The sequence below is a fragment of the Diaphorina citri genome, unplaced genomic scaffold (genome assembly GCF_000475195.1).
Source record: "Diaphorina citri unplaced genomic scaffold, Diaci psyllid genome assembly version 1.1 scaffold1441, whole genome shotgun sequence".
In the NCBI taxonomy this organism is placed as follows: domain Eukaryota; kingdom Metazoa; phylum Arthropoda; class Insecta; order Hemiptera; family Psyllidae; genus Diaphorina; species Diaphorina citri.
In genome coordinates this window covers 38,835-56,951 of record NW_007378867.1, presented here as the reverse complement: position 1 = coordinate 56,951, position 18,117 = coordinate 38,835, and the positions used below count along the sequence as shown (strand labels likewise).

General features: G+C 39.0%; 1 protein-coding gene across 1 annotated transcript; it reads right to left on the bottom strand.

The window, feature by feature from the left end:
• Positions 1-59: 59 nt before the first annotated feature.
• LOC103515922 (b(0,+)-type amino acid transporter 1-like) lies at positions 60-15,255 on the bottom strand. The gene is made up of 8 exons (XM_026828475.1): positions 14,747-15,255; positions 10,414-11,051; positions 7,453-7,554; positions 6,437-6,759; positions 3,631-3,786; positions 2,518-2,667; positions 1,432-1,600; positions 60-1,098 (listed from the first exon to the last, which is right to left on the bottom strand). Exons 2-8 carry the CDS (start codon positions 10,502-10,504, stop codon positions 869-871), a joined length of 1,221 nt encoding a protein of 406 aa, XP_026684276.1. The 5' UTR covers positions 10,505-11,051; positions 14,747-15,255; the 3' UTR covers positions 60-868.
• Positions 15,256-18,117: the final 2,862 nt, after the last annotated feature.

Below are 18,117 nucleotides of genomic sequence, written 5' to 3'. Positions count from 1 at the left end.
GACTAAAAATTGACATGAATATGTACTAGATTCCTATATTAGAAGGGAAAATTTGCTCCTTTGGTTGTTGACAAGCTAGAATCGGGTAATAATTGAAACTTCCACAGGAAGTACCTACATTCCTACATATTCCCTAAAAAATGCTTATTAATTCATGCTTTACATAAATCTATTTCTTCAATGTTTTGTCCATAACAAAAGGTATTTCTTTCTTGGAATACTGATTTGTAAAAAAATACACTATAAACTTTTTCACGTACTGACATATTTACTGATTATATCAATGCACACAAACAAAAATAATACAATAGTAATACCATAGGAGTTTGACAAGAAAAAAGCGTATACAAAAGAGAGAGAAAAAAAATTGTATACTGTAATACTTTGGTATCAGCATAGTACTCCAGGGTTGATAAACCCTAATACGAGCACAAATGAGATCCTAATAGCTGGGTCTACACACTCATTGTGGCATGAGACCCTATATTCAACATTCAATGGGTGAGTGAGACCCTAAAGTCTTCTTTAAATGGGTGACAGACCCAGGAATGGGACCCTATATTCAACTTTCAATGGGCGACTCAGACCCTACATTCAACTTTCAATGGGTGACAGACCCACGAATGAGACCCTATATTCAAGATTGATTGGGTGACTGAGACCCTAAATTCATCTTTCAATGTGTGAGTGAGACCCTATATTTCTCTTTCAATTGATGACTGAGATCCAGGCATAAGACCCTATATTCAACATTCAACATGGGCATAAAACCCTATATTGATCTTTCAATGGGTCACTGAGACCCAGGTGGAAGACACTACATCCAAATTTCAATGGGTAACTCAAACCCAGACATGTGAGACCCAATTCAACTTTCAGCTGACTGATTCGAGTCCTTCACGGCTCCATTGATAACAATGGGGGTGCGTACTTCCACTTCGAGCAGAGTATGTTTCTCGACCCCATTGGCTTGCACATCATCCGAGGAATGTTTGACGGACAGAGAGACACCGTTGGATTCCGTGTCACTATTATCCGGGTCAGTTTGGTCTGGAGGCACCACCTTCAGGAGGACTTGAATGAAGTAGGTGATGTTGTCTGGAGGGGGAACCAAAAAGAAAGATTGGTGATAGAGAAACTTCCTTATTTTCTGACTATTAAAGTCTTAGATAGCCAGCCTAGTTATCTTGGAAGGTAGGGCGACTGCCTTGTAAGTGCTGGGGCGGATTTTATCCTGAATGGATAAGGTTCGTTCTCGGAACGGCTGGCTTTAAGCTCATGATTTTACAATTTACATTCATGCCTAATCAGGATATCAGGAATGGAAGTTTTTGGTTGGAAAATTTCTATCCCGGTCGGGACTCGAACCCAGTACCTCAAGGTTGTAAGTCGCTCGGCCACAGAGGTGAATCAGTTTGGTGATTTACTTACCCAGATAAGGTATTCTGTATTGATAATATACAAATGGAATGTAGACTAGAATACCAAGCACTATGAACGCTACTGCTATAAGGAACTGAGGTGCAGGCTTGGTAACTATTGGAGTCAATGATAGAACTATGGACATGATGAGCACAAATATTGGAATCACCAGAGGCACCTGGGAACAAAACCAAAAATACACGGCGATTAAAATTTGGTTCAAAAAGTAAATAAATTATTGAGTAACCGTAGAACATACCCAACAAGACCCAAATAGTCCAAATACTAATGTGTTAATCACTATTGGAGTCAATGATAGAACTATGGACATGATGAGCACAAATATTGGAATCACCAGAGGCACCTGGGAACAAAACCAAAAATACATGGCGATTAAAATTTGGTTAAAAAAGTAAATAAATTATTGAGTAACCGTAGAACATGCCCAACAAGACCCAAATAGTCCAAATACTAATGTGATCATCTAGCCAGCGCAGCGGAGCGCTACGATAATCACGTTGAAAACCAAGTTCCCGATTTTTTTTTAAAGGCTTTAATGGCAGGATTCTTACACTAATCAATTAATCCTTCTATGTAATTCTGTAAGTGATAACGGTAATTTATACAGTTTCCTCTATCAAACCTCTTGAAAATATATATATTTACTAGCTGAATTCCGTCGCTTCGCTCCGCTAGTCCATATCTTGATCATATCTCAGGATCGGTTTAGATTTTCGCAAAATCCTTTCTTATTGCACACCTAGATGACCTATAAAACCCATAAAAGGAATATCCCTACCAAATTTCAGCTTTCTAGGTGTTGTGGTTCAGGAGATAGAGCGATCAGTGTGTGAATATAGTGAATGGATCTTGATTTTATAATATAAGATTCCCCAAGTTTTGGACCACCTTTATCACTCACCTTATAAGGTCGAGGAACATCAGGTTTGGTGTGTCTCAGTAATATCAGAGCTACCATGGCCATTCCGTAGAAAATCCAACACAAGAAACTAGCGAACTCTATCAGAGTAATTATATCGCCAGCCAGGATGCAGAAACATGTGAGGAAACCCTGTAATCACCTTTATCACTCACCTTATAAGGTCGAGGAACATCAGGTTTGGTGTGTCTCAGTAATATCAGAGCTACCATGGCCATTCCGTAGAATATCCAACACAAGAAACTAGCGAACTCTATCAGAGTAATTATATCACCAGCCAGGATGCAGAAACATGTGAGGAAACCCTGTAAATAAATCAATAACATTTTACCCTAAACGCCTAAACAGATTGAGATAATGTTCGTTCTCGGAACGGCTGGCTTTCTTCCTTCGATTTCGGGATGACAACACCTCAGCAGTTACAGTTCCCTCTATCACTATTTTGTCAACTCCGAGATTCGAACGTGGGACTTTCTACATCATGGAAAGAGTGTTACCAGCTTACCGCTAACTAAACCATCCACGCCATCAATACTTAATGACTCGTTTGATAAATCAATAACATTTTACCCTAAACGCCTAAACAGATTGAGATAATGTTCGTTCTCGGAACGGCTGGCTTTCTTCCTTCGATTTCGAGATGACAACACCTCAGCAGTTACAGTACCCTCTATCACTATTTTGTCAACTCCGAGATTCGAACGTGGGACTTTCTACATGGAAAGAGTGTTACCAGGTTACCGCTAACTAAACCATCCACGCCATCAATAATGACTCGTTTGGTCAATAGATCCCCACATGTAAAAAAAGAGTAACTTTTTTTTTAAAAAGAGTCACTTTTTAAAAAAAAAGAGTCACTTTTTTTTCGTTCCCGGGAGTCGAACTAAACAGATTGAGATAATGTTCGTTCTCGGAACGGCTGGCTTTCTTCCTTCGATTTCGGGATGACAACACCTCAGCAGTTACAGTTCCGTCTATCACTATTTTGTCAACTCCGAGATTCGAACATGGGACTTTCTACATGGAAAGAGTGTTACCAGCTTACCGCTAACTAAAACATCCACGCCATCAATAATGACTCGTTTGGTCAATAGATCCCTACATGTAAAAAAAAGAATCACTTTTTTTTAAAAAAAAGAGTCACTTAAAAAAAGAGTCACTTAAAAAAAAGAGTCACTTTTTTAAAAAAGAGTCACTTTTTTTAAAAAAGAGTCACTTTTTTTCGTTCCCGGGAGTCGAACTCGGAACTCTCTACATCGGAATCTTACCTGGAAGAGTACAGCAGGGGCTGGAGTGAGACGTTTTACATGAACAAATGAGAATGCCTGTAGCATATGTCCCTCTCTTCCTGCAGCATAACATAATCTGTAAGAGATAAACCAAATAGATTTGAGCAATATGAAGAAAAGGAAGACGAATTTTATGTGTTAGACATTAGTATGACTGCCCGTCACGAAATTCCTCAATAAATATGCTACCACCTACGGTAAATTTTATAACTTGGACTTCCAACTCCGAGGTCCACCGCCCAAACACTATCAACATTATTGTATCCTGTCTTCCTTCTCTCTTCAATTTCGGGACGATAAGACCATAGCAGTTACAGTTCCCTCTGTCAAACCTCTTAAAAAAAAAATCACGGGCACGATTGCCTTTCGGATACGATACGCATAAGGCCCTTTCCGATTCTAGAACATCTGTGCGCAAGAATTATACAACCCCTGGGCTCAGTACCTCCACAAAATAGACTTAATATTCTCCTATTTGTCCTCTTTCTTCCCTAAATGCTCCCTATGAATTCTACTTATTCTACTGCTTTGGAAGTCATAATGGGGGACGGGTAGGAAAATGTCCCTGATGGGCAATTCCTGACATTTGCTACTCACTTACTTGAGACAATAACAGATACTTACCTCTCTCCAGATGGGACACTCATTCCAAGCAAAACCATCTCGATCCCATGTGTCGAGGAAGGAATCTCACACCCTATCTAATAGGCAATGTAGCCTTTTACAAAGGAAAAAACATGGACCTATAGAGGTCCTTAGGGCAAAGCTCACTTCAAAAGAAGCAGATAAATTGAAAGGGGGAAAAGGAATTTCAGAAACCTTAGAAAAAGGTTATATCTGATGATGAATTGGAAATTGTAGTCAGATGAAGGATAAGCCGATCGACAGCAAGGTCTAATTATCTGCAAAATTCAAGCAATGCAGGCTTTCTGTTGGAATACACTAAAGAGGTTTGATAGAGGGAACTGTAACCGGTAAGGTCTTATCGTCCCGAAAGCGAAGAGAGAAGGAAAACAGGATAGGAGAAAGCCAGCCGTTCCGAGAGCGAACCTTATCTGTTTAAGATGAAGGTTGCCCCGGGCGGGAATCAAACCCGCGGTACCCTCCAAGCTAAGATGACAATAAGTTAAACACTCAGGTAGATATAGCCTTAAAAATAGCATAACCCAAAGCACCAAGCTAAAACAAGACTCACGAGTCATTAGCCTTAGTAGTAGAGACTGGTATGGTGGGTTTTCCAGTTTGGAGTTTGGTGGTTCGAGTCGTGAGGTCATAAAGTTTGGCGTAGTGTATTAATAGAAGAACGACATTTGTGACGAGAATTCATGCTTCACACATTTATAATCTACATTTTCTCCTCCTACTCACAAGATTTTAGAAAAATAAATAAATATAAATGTCTAAGAAATTAAAAATAATAATAATATTCACATCCCACATATTATGCAATTTCCGAGCCTGAATGTCAAGTACAAAGGCAGAAATGTCAGAGATCAAGTTTACAAAGTTTCTAGTTTCTACCGGTGAAGGTGACCTATGCACACCTGGGGTAAAGAGAGTAAATTACTTCGATATACAATGTATTACAGGCTATATTAATTCTAAACCCATAGTTCACAATGCCTAGGCAATTATAATGTTGAATTATAACCAACATTAGGTATTTCTTTTTTAAATCAACTTTACTTAGGTTTCCTTGGCAGAATGGTTTCTAGTTTCTACCGGTGAAGGTGACCTATGCACACCTGGGGTAAAGAGAGTAAATTACTTCGATATACAATGTATTACAGGCTATGTTAATTCTAAACCCATAGTTCACAATGCCTAGGCAATTATAATGTTGAATTAAAACCAACAATAGGTATTTCTTTTTTAAATCAACTTTACTTAGGTTTCCTTGGCAGAATAAACTAAGTAGGTAAACTTTGCGTAGGTAATGTAAATAAATTAATCAATTTGACCTGTAATCACTGCAGTTTGAGACGTAGGTAAATAAGGAACTACGCAATGTAAGACCATCTTGTTCACAATTATTCAACGTGACTCGAGATATACTAGATTACTGGACCTGTAATCACTGCAGTTTGAGACGTAGGTAAATAAGGAACTACGCAATGTAAGACCATTTTGTTCACAATTATTCAACGTGACTTGAGATATACTAGATTACTATGAACCAATTGAACGATCAATTACGCGGGATATTGTTAGAAAAGTTTATAAATAGGACTGGAGATAATCTCCATTGAACTCTGTTGTTATCATTATCTGACAATGTCATTGTCACATAGCTACGTAATTGTCGCATAGGTAGCTATGTTATAGTCACACACTTGTACTTGAGTGGGAGGTCAATGCCTGAGGCATTATCTACCAATACTACCTACCTACATCGTACCGATTAAAAACCTCAGAAGTCTATCGACAAATGAAATTTTACTTTTGTCTGTATACATAATGCTCAGGTTCGTGGAACTTTTAGGTCAAAGGACAGTAACCCCCATGCCCCATCGTAGTGTGAAATTTACGAGACAAGAAATGGATTTTGTCTCGTCTCGTGGAAAAATTGCGAGACAAGATAAGGCTCTGTCTCATCTCGATTAGTAAAATTTCTCGAACAACCTCCGTGACCGAGTAGGTACCACACTAAGCTTGTACGCCGGAGGTACCGGGTGCGATTCCCGGCGGTGTCGAAGTTTTTTCGGCTCTGTCCTTGGAGTTCGGGGTGCACTCAGCCTCGTTAGGACAAGTGAGTAGACACTTTAATAGAGTAGTGGCGAAATTACCAGTGCATCCCTACCGTAAAAAGATCGCCATCCAATTTCAACTTACCCAAGGCCAGAAGGGCGACCAGCTTCTTGGTATAGTCAAAATAGGCCGGATCAATCTTAGTCTGGTAAATGAAGAACGTGGTGAAGTATTCTGAGAACGTGAGAATGATCACAGCGACCTCTGCCGGGCGAACGAAAATCACCGAAATCCAAGCGTTGATAAAACTGGGCAGCGGTCCCCAGAATTTGTGCAGGGGGGTGAAGGCGGCGTTGTAGAATGAGTATTCCGCGCCTGATTTCCCCACGACGGTACCGAGCTCGGCGTACGATAACGCCCCTGTAATACAAACAGGGTCCCGGGGGAACTGAGGTTATGGTTTCATAGAATAGGGGGACAAGGGATAAGAGGAAAATATGCAAGACCCTGTTTAGACCGCGGGGATAAAGGGTACACAAGGTGTACTCTATTTTATTCCATGTTGATTAATATCAAGACGTACAGCTATTTCTGGAAAGACTAGAAATTAGAATCATGGCCTCGATTCCTTAATATAATAATTACGTATGTACTGTTAAATTATTAAACTTAAGATAATCTACTCTCTCTACAATTTTCTTCAAGTGATGTGCTCTTTTAACTTAACATTACAACCTGCTTTGGCTGTGAACCTTACTATTCTTATCAATAATTATTTTTTATGAAAACATAAAATGCTATCAACATGAAATTTCAAGGTCGAGATTAAATCATTCGAGATTTTTTTTTTCTTTATCTTTTTTTTTTTTTTTTTTTTTTTTTTTTCAAATTTTTTTTTTTTTTTTTTTAAAAAATTTTTTTTTTTTTTTTTTTTTTTTTTTTTTTTTTTTTTTAATGATGTGAACTTTCACAGCTTTCTCTACACAATAAACACAAGATCTAAGCTAAGACATAAATGAACTAGGTATAAATTACTAGGTAAGTATAAAATCAAACTATTTTTTTTTTTCTTCTTCTTTTTTGTTTTGTTTGTTTTTCCTTTTATCAACTTACCAAGTAGGGACAGAAGACCACAGCAAGCCCATATGATTAAACTCATGTACACAGATCCAGCATATTTCAGAGCACTACAGGGTGACACAAAGATACCAGAACCTGAGAATAAACCAAACATATCAGGGATTGCAGTAAGGACAGGTAAGAAAATTTTAAGAAAAAGTCAATCAAAGCCAAAGGTATGAGAATTCAGGATATTTTCCAACTAGATTAAAATGTTACTGGATGAAAGTGGTGTTTCAAAAGGCCATTGGCTGGACTGTATTCTAGCCTCATTTAATCCAGCCATAAAAGGACTCTTTAATCCTATTCAAACAGGTACAAAACTGGAAAAATAAGTACTATAAACACTTTTTTCCCATAAGTGTCTGATGCACAGCAAGCCCATATGATTAAACTCATGTACACAGATCCAGCATATTTCAGAGCACTACAGGGTGACACAAAGATACCAGAACCTGATAATAAACCAAACACATCAGGGGTTGCAGTAAGGACAGGTAGGAAAATTTTGAGAAAAAGTCAATCAAAGCCAAAGGTATGATTGTCCAACTAGATTAAAATGTTACTGGATGACAGTGGTGTTTCAAAAGGCCATTGGCTGGACTGTCTTCTAGCCTCATTTAATCCAGTCATAAAAGGACTCTTTAATCCTATTCAAACAGGTACAAAACTGGAAAAATAAGTAGGTAGGTACTATAAACACTTTTTTTCCCATAAGTGTCAGATTTAGGACTGGAGATAATCTCCATTGAACTCTGTTGTTATCATTATCTGACAATGTCATTGTCACATAGCTACGTAATTGTCGCATAGGTGGCTATGTTGTAGTCACACACTTGTACTTGAGTGGGAGGTCAATGCCTGAGGCATTATCTACCAATACTACCTACCTACAACGTACCTATTAAAAACCTCAGAAGTCTATCGACAAATGAAATTTTACTTTCGTCTGTATAATGCTCAGGTTCATTGAACTTTTAGGTCAAAGGATAGTAACTCCCATCGTAGTGTGAAATTTACGAGACAAGAAATGGATTTTGTCTCGTCTCGTGGAAAAATTGCGAGACAAGATAAAGCTCTGTCTCATCTCGATTAGTAAAATTTCTCGCACAACCTCCGTGGCCGAGTAGGTATCACACTAAGCTTGTACGCCGGAGATCCCGGGTTCGATTCCCGGCGGGGTCGAAGTTTTTTCGGCTCTGTGCTTGCTCTGAGGCTTAGGTGTAGGGGCAAACGCCCTAAAAGTCGGGTTGCTTACGTGAATCTTCAAACAGTTGAAACCTAAGTTCTCTATTTTAACACATTTCTGAATCATAAACAAAGTTTACTTACCACAGCTACAGCAGGCGAGGCTATCATCTCGGGAATATTTAGTACAGTCATATAGGATAAATTCATGAACACATACAGTGCAGTCACTAGAGGAACACCTATCAGAATACTTCGCGGAATATTTCTGTAACAAGAGAAAATCCACCATTACTTACCGTGCAATTAACTTATTGAACTTTTAATCCTTTTAAGTAATGGAAAAAGTTTTAGCTCATCACGACCAGGCTTCATTTAGTAGGCTACTCGTATACTTCGGCCATGGTCCACAAATTCTAGAAACACTATCAGATTCAAATTACGGGCTTCTAGGGTGTAGACAAAAGTAGGGAACTTTTGAAGTCCTTTGTCACAGCGACCAAATTGGATTTTGATTCCAATTCGTACCCGGTTTGATTTCCGAAAATATTTTTTCCGTAGCGAAGCCTACGATCAGTTAATAATAATAGTGAATCCATCATTACTTACCGTGCAATTAACTTATTGAACTTTTAATCCTTTTAAGTAATGGAAAAAAATTTAGCTCATCACGACCAGGCCTCATTTAGTAGGCTACTCGTATACTTCGGCCATGGTCCACAAATTCTAGAAACACTATCAGATTCATCACGGGCTTCTAGGGTATAGACAAAAGTAGGGAACTTTTGAAGTTATTTGTCACAGCGACCAAATTGGATTTTGATTCCAATTCGTACCAGGTTTAATTTCCGAAAATATTTTTTCCGTAGCGAAGCCTACGATCAGTTAATGCTGGTCTCTGAACGGGTTTGATGACTTTGTTAACATGTTGCTTGAAGATGTCACCGAGTATGAAAGTACCCCGGAAGGAAGAAGGATTACTAAACTGGATCAAATTCTGCTCAGGCATTAACCCCACCCTTGATCAAACTTTATTTTGTATTTATATGTACATTATGTTACCATTTGTAAATATTTATTCTGTAAATAAAGTTTGATCTAATCGTTTAATAATAAGAATAAATTGAGATTGAATAACTTACACTCCAGGTCGTTTGATTTCCTCAGCCACAGCCGTCACCGATGACCTGAAATTCAATTCAGTCAGAGTTAAGGGCCTGAAAACCTGATTACATCAAGTATTTCAAGGGGTTACTTTTTCGAGTGCTCTTTTGTTGACCCAGCACTAATGAAAATGGGGAGTATTGATCGTCTCTTCTAAAGCTGTGTCCACACATAGTCGACACCATCGATCGATCGACGAGGTGAATCTATGTTGTCAGGCAGTGTACGGTTTCAATCGACGTCGTCGACTATGTGTGGACATAGCTTAAGGACTAGAGAAAATAAAATAAAGAATGCCTACCATCCATCATACGCCCATAGACCACTGTAGAGTGCAATGACGATATTGTTGGGTGACAATGTAGATCCTTCAAATCCATGCTTCAGATGTTCGGTTTTACCTGTAATACAATGATGACAGACTAATGAAAATGGGGAGTATTGATCGTCTCTTCTAAAGCTGTGTCCACACATAGTCGACGCCATCGATCGATCGACGAGGTGAATCTATGTTGTCAGGCAGTGTGGACGGTTTCAATCGACGGCGTCGACTATGTGTGGACTGTGGACACAGCTTAAGAAGTGTCTGATGTGATTTCTCACCTATCATAACACTGACTATCAGGTTGATAGCACTGAACAGGCCCAGCTCTCGTTGTAGCTTGACACCTTGCGGGGGAGATGAGGTCACCATGATGATGTTTGATTCACAACAGGATACAAGACAGGGCTGGATTAGAGAGCTTTATCTAGGGATGGATTTAGCCTGGATTTGAAGGTTGCCCCAGGGATGGATTTAGCCTGGTTTTGAGAGCTTGACCCAGGGATGGGATATTGGCCTTGGGGGTTGACAATTCACAATGGGCTTGATTCACAGTGTTTTTGACACACCATAGGGCTGGTTTTGAACTGGATTAGGGTTTGATCTAGGGCTGGACTTAAGCTGGATAAAAGAGCTTATTTCAGGAATAGAACTTTGGCCTTGGGGAAACCCCAGCAGAGAGAAAATTTGACTATTCCAAGAATGGAGTAGGGCAGGGATAGGATATCAGTCTTACTTAAAGATTCAAACCAAACAGATAGGAGGGAAATTTTGTCCACCCCTAAGAAGAGATCTAAGAAGGAGTTTAAGTAGGTACTGAGTGTCTGTCTTGGTGTAGCTGATACTACTGCGGAATGAGTGCAGAGTAAAGTTGAATGCAAACCATAGAATCCTGAGGCTGACTCCTTCTGTACATCATCTGGAAAATAAGACAAATTAATTTTAGCAAATAAAATCAGCTATGCAGAGTTGGAAACATAGTTGTACCACTAATGGCCCAACCAGACATGTATGTGTTATCAAAGTTAGGCCTGGATTTTAGGTAACTTAAAACTCAATGACTTTGTATTCAGTTTGACTGACTCTGAATGCTTGTTCTACCATAACTCTTCAACTGGCAGCCTAATTCTAATGAAATTTGATGCACATGTTCATCATGTCATAAAGGAAAATTATTGATGATTTTTTTTTTCCTTAATAAGCCTTCAGGGGCCCTGTGAATCTGTTGCGAATTATTCTCCAACTGGACATCCAATTCTAATGAAATTTGGAAAACATGTCCATCATATCTTCTTCTTCTTCTTCTTTTGCTTTGCCATGTTCCCGTTCAAACGGGGTCGGCATTTTTTGTCAGGCTTTTCCAATCAGCCCGGTCGTTCACTTCAACACCAGTTAGTCCCTTATTGCGCAGGTCTTCATTCATGTCCATCATATCATAAAGGAAAATTACTGATGAGTTTGTGCCTCAGTAGACCTTCAGGAACCTTGTACTCCTTGTAGCAATCTTATTTCTGAGTGAGTACTAAAGTTAACTGAACTAGGTAGGTATTGGTTGTTCAACATTTGGCTATTTACTTCACAGTTTACAAGGATACCTACTTGGTCACTGATAAACAACACTGAAGTCTGAACAAAAACTGTATGTAGCACTAGGAAATAGTAAAATGGGATACCCACCTGAAAATCTATCTCCTACTTTTCAAGTTTTCATTCCCAAACTACAAACTAGTCAAACTACCCACTTCGCACTTCCCCGCTCTTCCTCTTCTTTCGAAAAACTGAAAAACATGCAAATTTAAAATTCAAAAGTTCCCGCGAAGAAAAAGAACGCATTGATGCAACGTTGCCAGATTTATGTCGTACGGATTTTCCGTGTGGGACGAAAACGTAAGGATTTTCTGTTTCCGTACGTTGATCTCCTTTTCCCCGTAAATATAAGCACAGGGTGTTCATAAAGTTTTTCTGAAGGTGAGTTCTTGCAGAACTACAGCTTTGAATACCTAATGAAAATTGTAGAAAAACTTATTCAATTTCTGAAAAAAAAAAAAAAAAAAAAAAAACACACACACACACCTCTAAAACCAGGGCCGTATGTTTTGTAGAGGCAGGCCAGTAACTTAATTTTCAGCCTACAGTAAAGGAGAAAAATGAAGCTAAATACGGAATATGGTCCTGTCTCAAAGCAAAACGATTCAATTTGATTGCAACTAATACCTAGGTGTCCTAGGTATTAAAGGTAGGTAGGTAGCTACACGATGCATTTAAATTTTCTACTGATAGCTGATGGTCCTAACCTTTGATACGAGATCATACGAGCTAGGAATATAATACATCATACTATACCAAGTATACTAAGCTCATAAGTATTGCATGTTTATGTTTATGAAATAGGTAGGTAGGTGCATGTTTATGTTTATGAAATAGGTATATAGGTAGGTGCATGTTTAATTGTTTATGTTTATGAAATAGGTCTACAAGCAGGAATTTCCATTGCCAACAGGTGTTGTACGAGTATTTCAATAATAATTTACCAACTGCATTCACATAGGTGGTTGCATTCCGCCTCGGAAGGACAATTTTTCCACTCAAAACAGAGTGTGGAGTGAAGGCTCATCGAGCAGATAGAGGGAAGCGGCGACTTCAATAGAGGAGAACTATCGATAGTTTTGACTATCGAACGCTATCGATAGTTGAGGCTTGACTATCGACAGTTTTCGATAGTTTTTTTCTGCACATTTTTCGTTTGGTTTGGTCGTTTTAGAAGTGAAAAGTGTAAAAAAAAAATGTTGAAATAAAACCCTGTGACCTAAATTAATACGTGTACAGTTAATAATTTTCTTTAAATTACGTTAGGTTAGGTCTTTTTGGGGGATAAGACCTTTAGAAACAAGGAAAATATGTAATAAAAAAAACCTATCGATAACTATCGATGGCGCCGACTATCGATAGTTCTCCTCCTCTAGACTTCAAACCGCATAGAACTGAGAGCAAAAAGCTCAATGCTCTCCGTTCCATTTAAAGTCAATATTTAAGGGTATTTGAGTAAATTTTGAGTGTATGGCCGCCATACACGCCCTACATGGACGCTACGCCACTGGATGGTCCTAACCTTTGATACGACATCATACGAGCTAGGAATATGATAGGTACCTACCTCATACTATACCAAGTATACTAAGCTCATAAGTATTGCATGTTTATGAAATAGGTAGGTAGGTGCATGTTTATGTTTATGAAATAGAAATAGGTCTAACAAGCAGGAATTTCCATTGTGCCAACAGGTGTTGTACGAGTATTTCAATAATAATTTACCAACTGCATTCACATAGGGTAAGTGTACCACCTAAAAAACGTACCATTTATTGGCCCACCTGTACCATACACCACATACCTAAGTCTGAACTGGACGAACTTTTTCAAGATCCAATTTCATCAAAATAAAGGGCTTAAAGACTGCTATCGAACCAGTGCTATTCAAAAATTGTAGTTATAAAAACAAAAATTAGACAAATATATGTGGGCAGGTAGGCCAATAAATGGTACGTTTTTTAAGTGGGCGAATAAATGGTACACTTACCCTAGGTGGTTGCATTCCGGCTCGGAAGGACAATAGTTCTACTCAAAACAGAGTGGAGTGAAGGCTCATCGAGCAGATAGAGGGAAGCGGCGACTTCAATAGAGGAGGAGAACTATCGATAGTTTTGACTATCGAACGCTATCGATAGTTGAGGCTTGACTATCGATAGTTTTCGAAAGTTTTTTCAGATGCATAAGGAGTAAGAATAACTAAAAATTTCACGATTCTAAGCAATGTACAGACAAATCTACAATTTTATTTATATAGATAGATTGATAGGTACCTACTGGACCTATCATTTTGATAGGTACGATTGATCAATTTATAGGTACACCTGATCAGAACATTGGAGGATTGTTCTGATAAATGATAACATCGTGTGGCGTGACGTGTGACGTGTATTAGGGATGCCTCATCATCTTCCTCATAATCAAATCATTTTCCTCCTCCTCCTCCTCCTCCTCCTCTGGTTAATTCTAGTATAGTTGTATTTTCCTTTCGGAATTCTTCCTTCTTCAGTCTCTTCTAAAGCTGGTTTCCCCTCTTTTGGTGTGATAGTCCCTGAACTATTGTAACAATTATTTTATAATTATTATTACAACAATTATTTATCTATCTATCTATCTAGTGCCTGAACTAGTGAACTAAACCAGATCGGAATTGGTTCCGTTTTTCGAAAGGGAAATATACCTTGTGTTTTGACGAGACCTATTCCAATGGATACATCCCGCCATTTTTTCGCCCCGAATGAATTTCCAAATTTAACTCGACATCCCGTTTTTTTTTTTTTTTTTTTTTTTTTCGACTGTCTACCTACGCTGCATCGCGCGTCGCCTGTGGAACTGATGTGAACGTCAAAAATGCACTTCACTATGCATCGCATCATTTCGACGCATTTTTTTATTACATTTAGGGGACATTCGGATCTGACTTTTCGGACCCCTAAATCTATAAACCTTCGCCGCGCGGAGTTGTAAGTTTTACACAACTGTGTCTACATGGGTACCTAGGTGCGTGGTCACTTTACGAGGACTTACCATCTTGCTGATTCCCGATTCCAGAACGGTGATGACAGCGAACTTGAGGACTTTATTACACCACGGTGCACTGGTGTGGACACCACATTAAACAATGAAAAATTGTCACCTCCTTACAATGAATTCCAATGAAAACAGATGGGACAAAAATCACTTTGCGTAGGTCGATAGGTAACGATTTACTGACAATTACCTACTCAATTGTAGCATTTAAAATTTTAAAATAGGTAGATACCTTTTTTAGGAGTATTTAATTAATAAAATTATAGTATTTTTCAAATTTAATACACAATTTATTTCAGAAAATATTGTAGGTAGGTAAACTTTCAAAAAAATATTGTAAATCACACGCGCCGAGTTAGGGAATTTTAAAAAATCTCGCAACAAATTTCGATCGTTTTGAATTTGACGACGCGAGAGCGAATTTCCAAGTGAATATGAATTTATGAATAATCTGAATGAATGGCAGTCTCAATACATATAGGTAGGTAGGTGTTACCTACTACAGACTACACACTATACTCATACTCCTATACTGACTTGGACATGAAACAATGTAGGTACCATGAGCAATACGATATGCCAGCCACGTTAGGGAAGTAGGGAGGGGGAATATCTACGTACGACAGGGAGGGGGATTATTGTACATACGTACGATAGGTAGATAGGAGGGATATGCGTAGGTACGATAGGTAGGGAGGGGAAATATTGTACGTACGGATAAGAAGGGAGGGATATGCGTAGGTACGATAGGTAGGGAGGAAGTTACGTAGGTACGATAAGTAAGGAGGGGAAATATTGTACGTACAGAAGGTAAGGATTTTGCCTTCTATGTTCTATCAAAGCCCGAGGGAGGCCGTCCTCTTGCCAACCCCCTCCTTAAAGCCAGCCCTGCTTGCGTGATGGAAAAGCTCCCGAACGTTATTTCAAACAATCCCCTGGTTCCTCCCAAAGTGACGAATTTTCATTTTAAGTATTCTCGTATCTTGCTCCTGTAGAATACGAAGTATTCTCTTATCTGTAGGTATATGAATATGTATTTTGCGTCGAGTTTGCGCTATAGAGAAAAGAGTAAAAAAAAAAAAAAAAAAAAAAAAAATGTTAAAATAAAACCCTGTGACTTAAAAAATTAATACGTGTACAGTTAATAATTTTCTTTAAATTAGGTTAGGTTAGGTCTTTTTGGGGGATAAGAAACAAGGAAAATATGTAATAAAAAAAAACAATCGAAAACTATCGATAGTTATCGATAGTTTTGAAAACTATCGAGTATCGATAACTATCGATGGCGCCGACTATCGATAACTCTCCTCCTCTAGACTTCAAACCGCATAGAACTGAGAGCAAAAAGCTCTATGCTCTCCGCTCTACTCTGTTTTGAGCCCTAGCAGGTACAATAACTTAAAACACCTATACTCGTAGCCCTTGCTCATGATTCCATATGATTCATATCATAACTACAATACATAACATAGGTAACTAACTTGCTATCATAAATAATATTGGTACCTACATTGGTAGGTATTGGTAGATTTGGTCGGCACCTGCCTACACATAAGTAGATAAAGTCGCAAGGTAAATATCAGGCGCCTATAAAATGCATTACGTGATTACGCATTAGCCTTTCTCATACCAACATAGAGCATATACCTTACCTACCTACTTATTTACTTAAACACGTAGATAATTAATTAACCTTGCAACAAATTGTTTAGAATGTAGGTGAGGGGCAATGCATTATGAGAAGTGGGCCAAATACCCCGACACGCTCTACCTAACGGGTTGACATTATCGACAGATATACCTACTTTTTTTTCAAGAGGCGAAAGCGGAGAGAGGGGGAAAACAGGATAGGAGAAAGCCATCAGCCGTTCCGAGAACGAACCTTATCTGTTTAGGATAAAATCCGCCCCGGACGGGAATCGAACGCGCGACCCAGCGCTTACAAGGTAGACGCGCTACCCTCCAAGTAGTTCAAATTAACTAGGCTGACCCCCAGATTTTCATTTACTGCTTACAGCCCCTAGGTTATTTTTCATGCTTAAGTGTTGCTCTTAGCTTGAGGCCAAAGTGCATCTGAACAATGAAACTCTACACTTGTCTCATGTACGGAATTCAACACTATGGAGCAGTTGCAAAAGTTGGGAAAAATCCAAATCTGAGGTCAAAACTCCGAAAAAATAAATGTAAAAGGTCGAAAATTCAATTATTTTTTTTTTCCGTTCTAATGAAAGAGTTCAAATATGTGTGACGTCAGACTTTACGCAGTTGTTTTTTTCGTCCGTTAGGTAGGGCCACTATGCAAGCGCCCTAGCGGAGGAGCAGAAAGAACTGCGCAGAAACGTATGCGCACAAACACATTAATGCGTTGCCTGCGAGGGAGCTTTGCTCGGGACATTATTTTGATGTGATGTCTTCGCCTACGGGAGCGTATCCCGTGACGTCAAAGTTCACGATTTACCGGTATTTTTTAAATCGATTTATCTCGGGATCCATAAGTCGTAGAAGAAAAAGAAAAATTCCGTTGGTCCTCATTTTTCCTGACTTTGAAACATCACCCAAGTAAGCGCAACTGATCTATTGCACGCGTACGATAATTCATGACAAGAAATGTGACCCTCATGGAATGCCACGGGGGGAGAAATGTTGAGTAGATGAAATAGGCCGAAACATTGCATCATTTCTACCGTCTAGCCGCTTATGCCGCTATAGGCGGGGTGACAATTCGTCATCATTTTGGCAACATGATCTCATTAGTCATAAAGCTGTGTCCACACATAGTCGACCGCCGTCGATCGGCGTCGACTGAATATGTAGGTATACTTAGATGTCGACTTGTGTTTGATCGACGACGTCGAGAATGTGTGGACACAGCTTAAGACGCCAAACCCAGCCTTTTTTTTTCGTCATCATTTTGGCAACATGATCTCATTAGTCATAAAGCTGTGTCCACACATAGTCGACCGCCGTCGATCGGCGTCGACTGAATACGTAGGTATACTTAGATGTCGACTTGTGTTTGACTGTTTGATCGACGACGTCGAAAATGTGTGGACACAGCTTAAGACGCCAAACCCAGCCTTATACTCGTAGTTAGCTTGGTAGGTAGCGAGTCTGTCATGTAAGATAGTGATTTCTTAAAGTTCACTGAACAACATAAAAATACACTTGTGCCTTCAACCCATCATATCATAGGTAGTTCCGTATCTACTCCGTGCGTACGAGGTACCTACGTTTGACTATTGGCATTTGGCATGTGCCGATTTGGCATAATTTGAACTATTTAATACACGATTCGCCTGGATACGGCAAAACAACCAAGTTGTGTTTTCTTGTGCTCCCCAAAAAAATAAGTTTTCTAGTGGAATTAA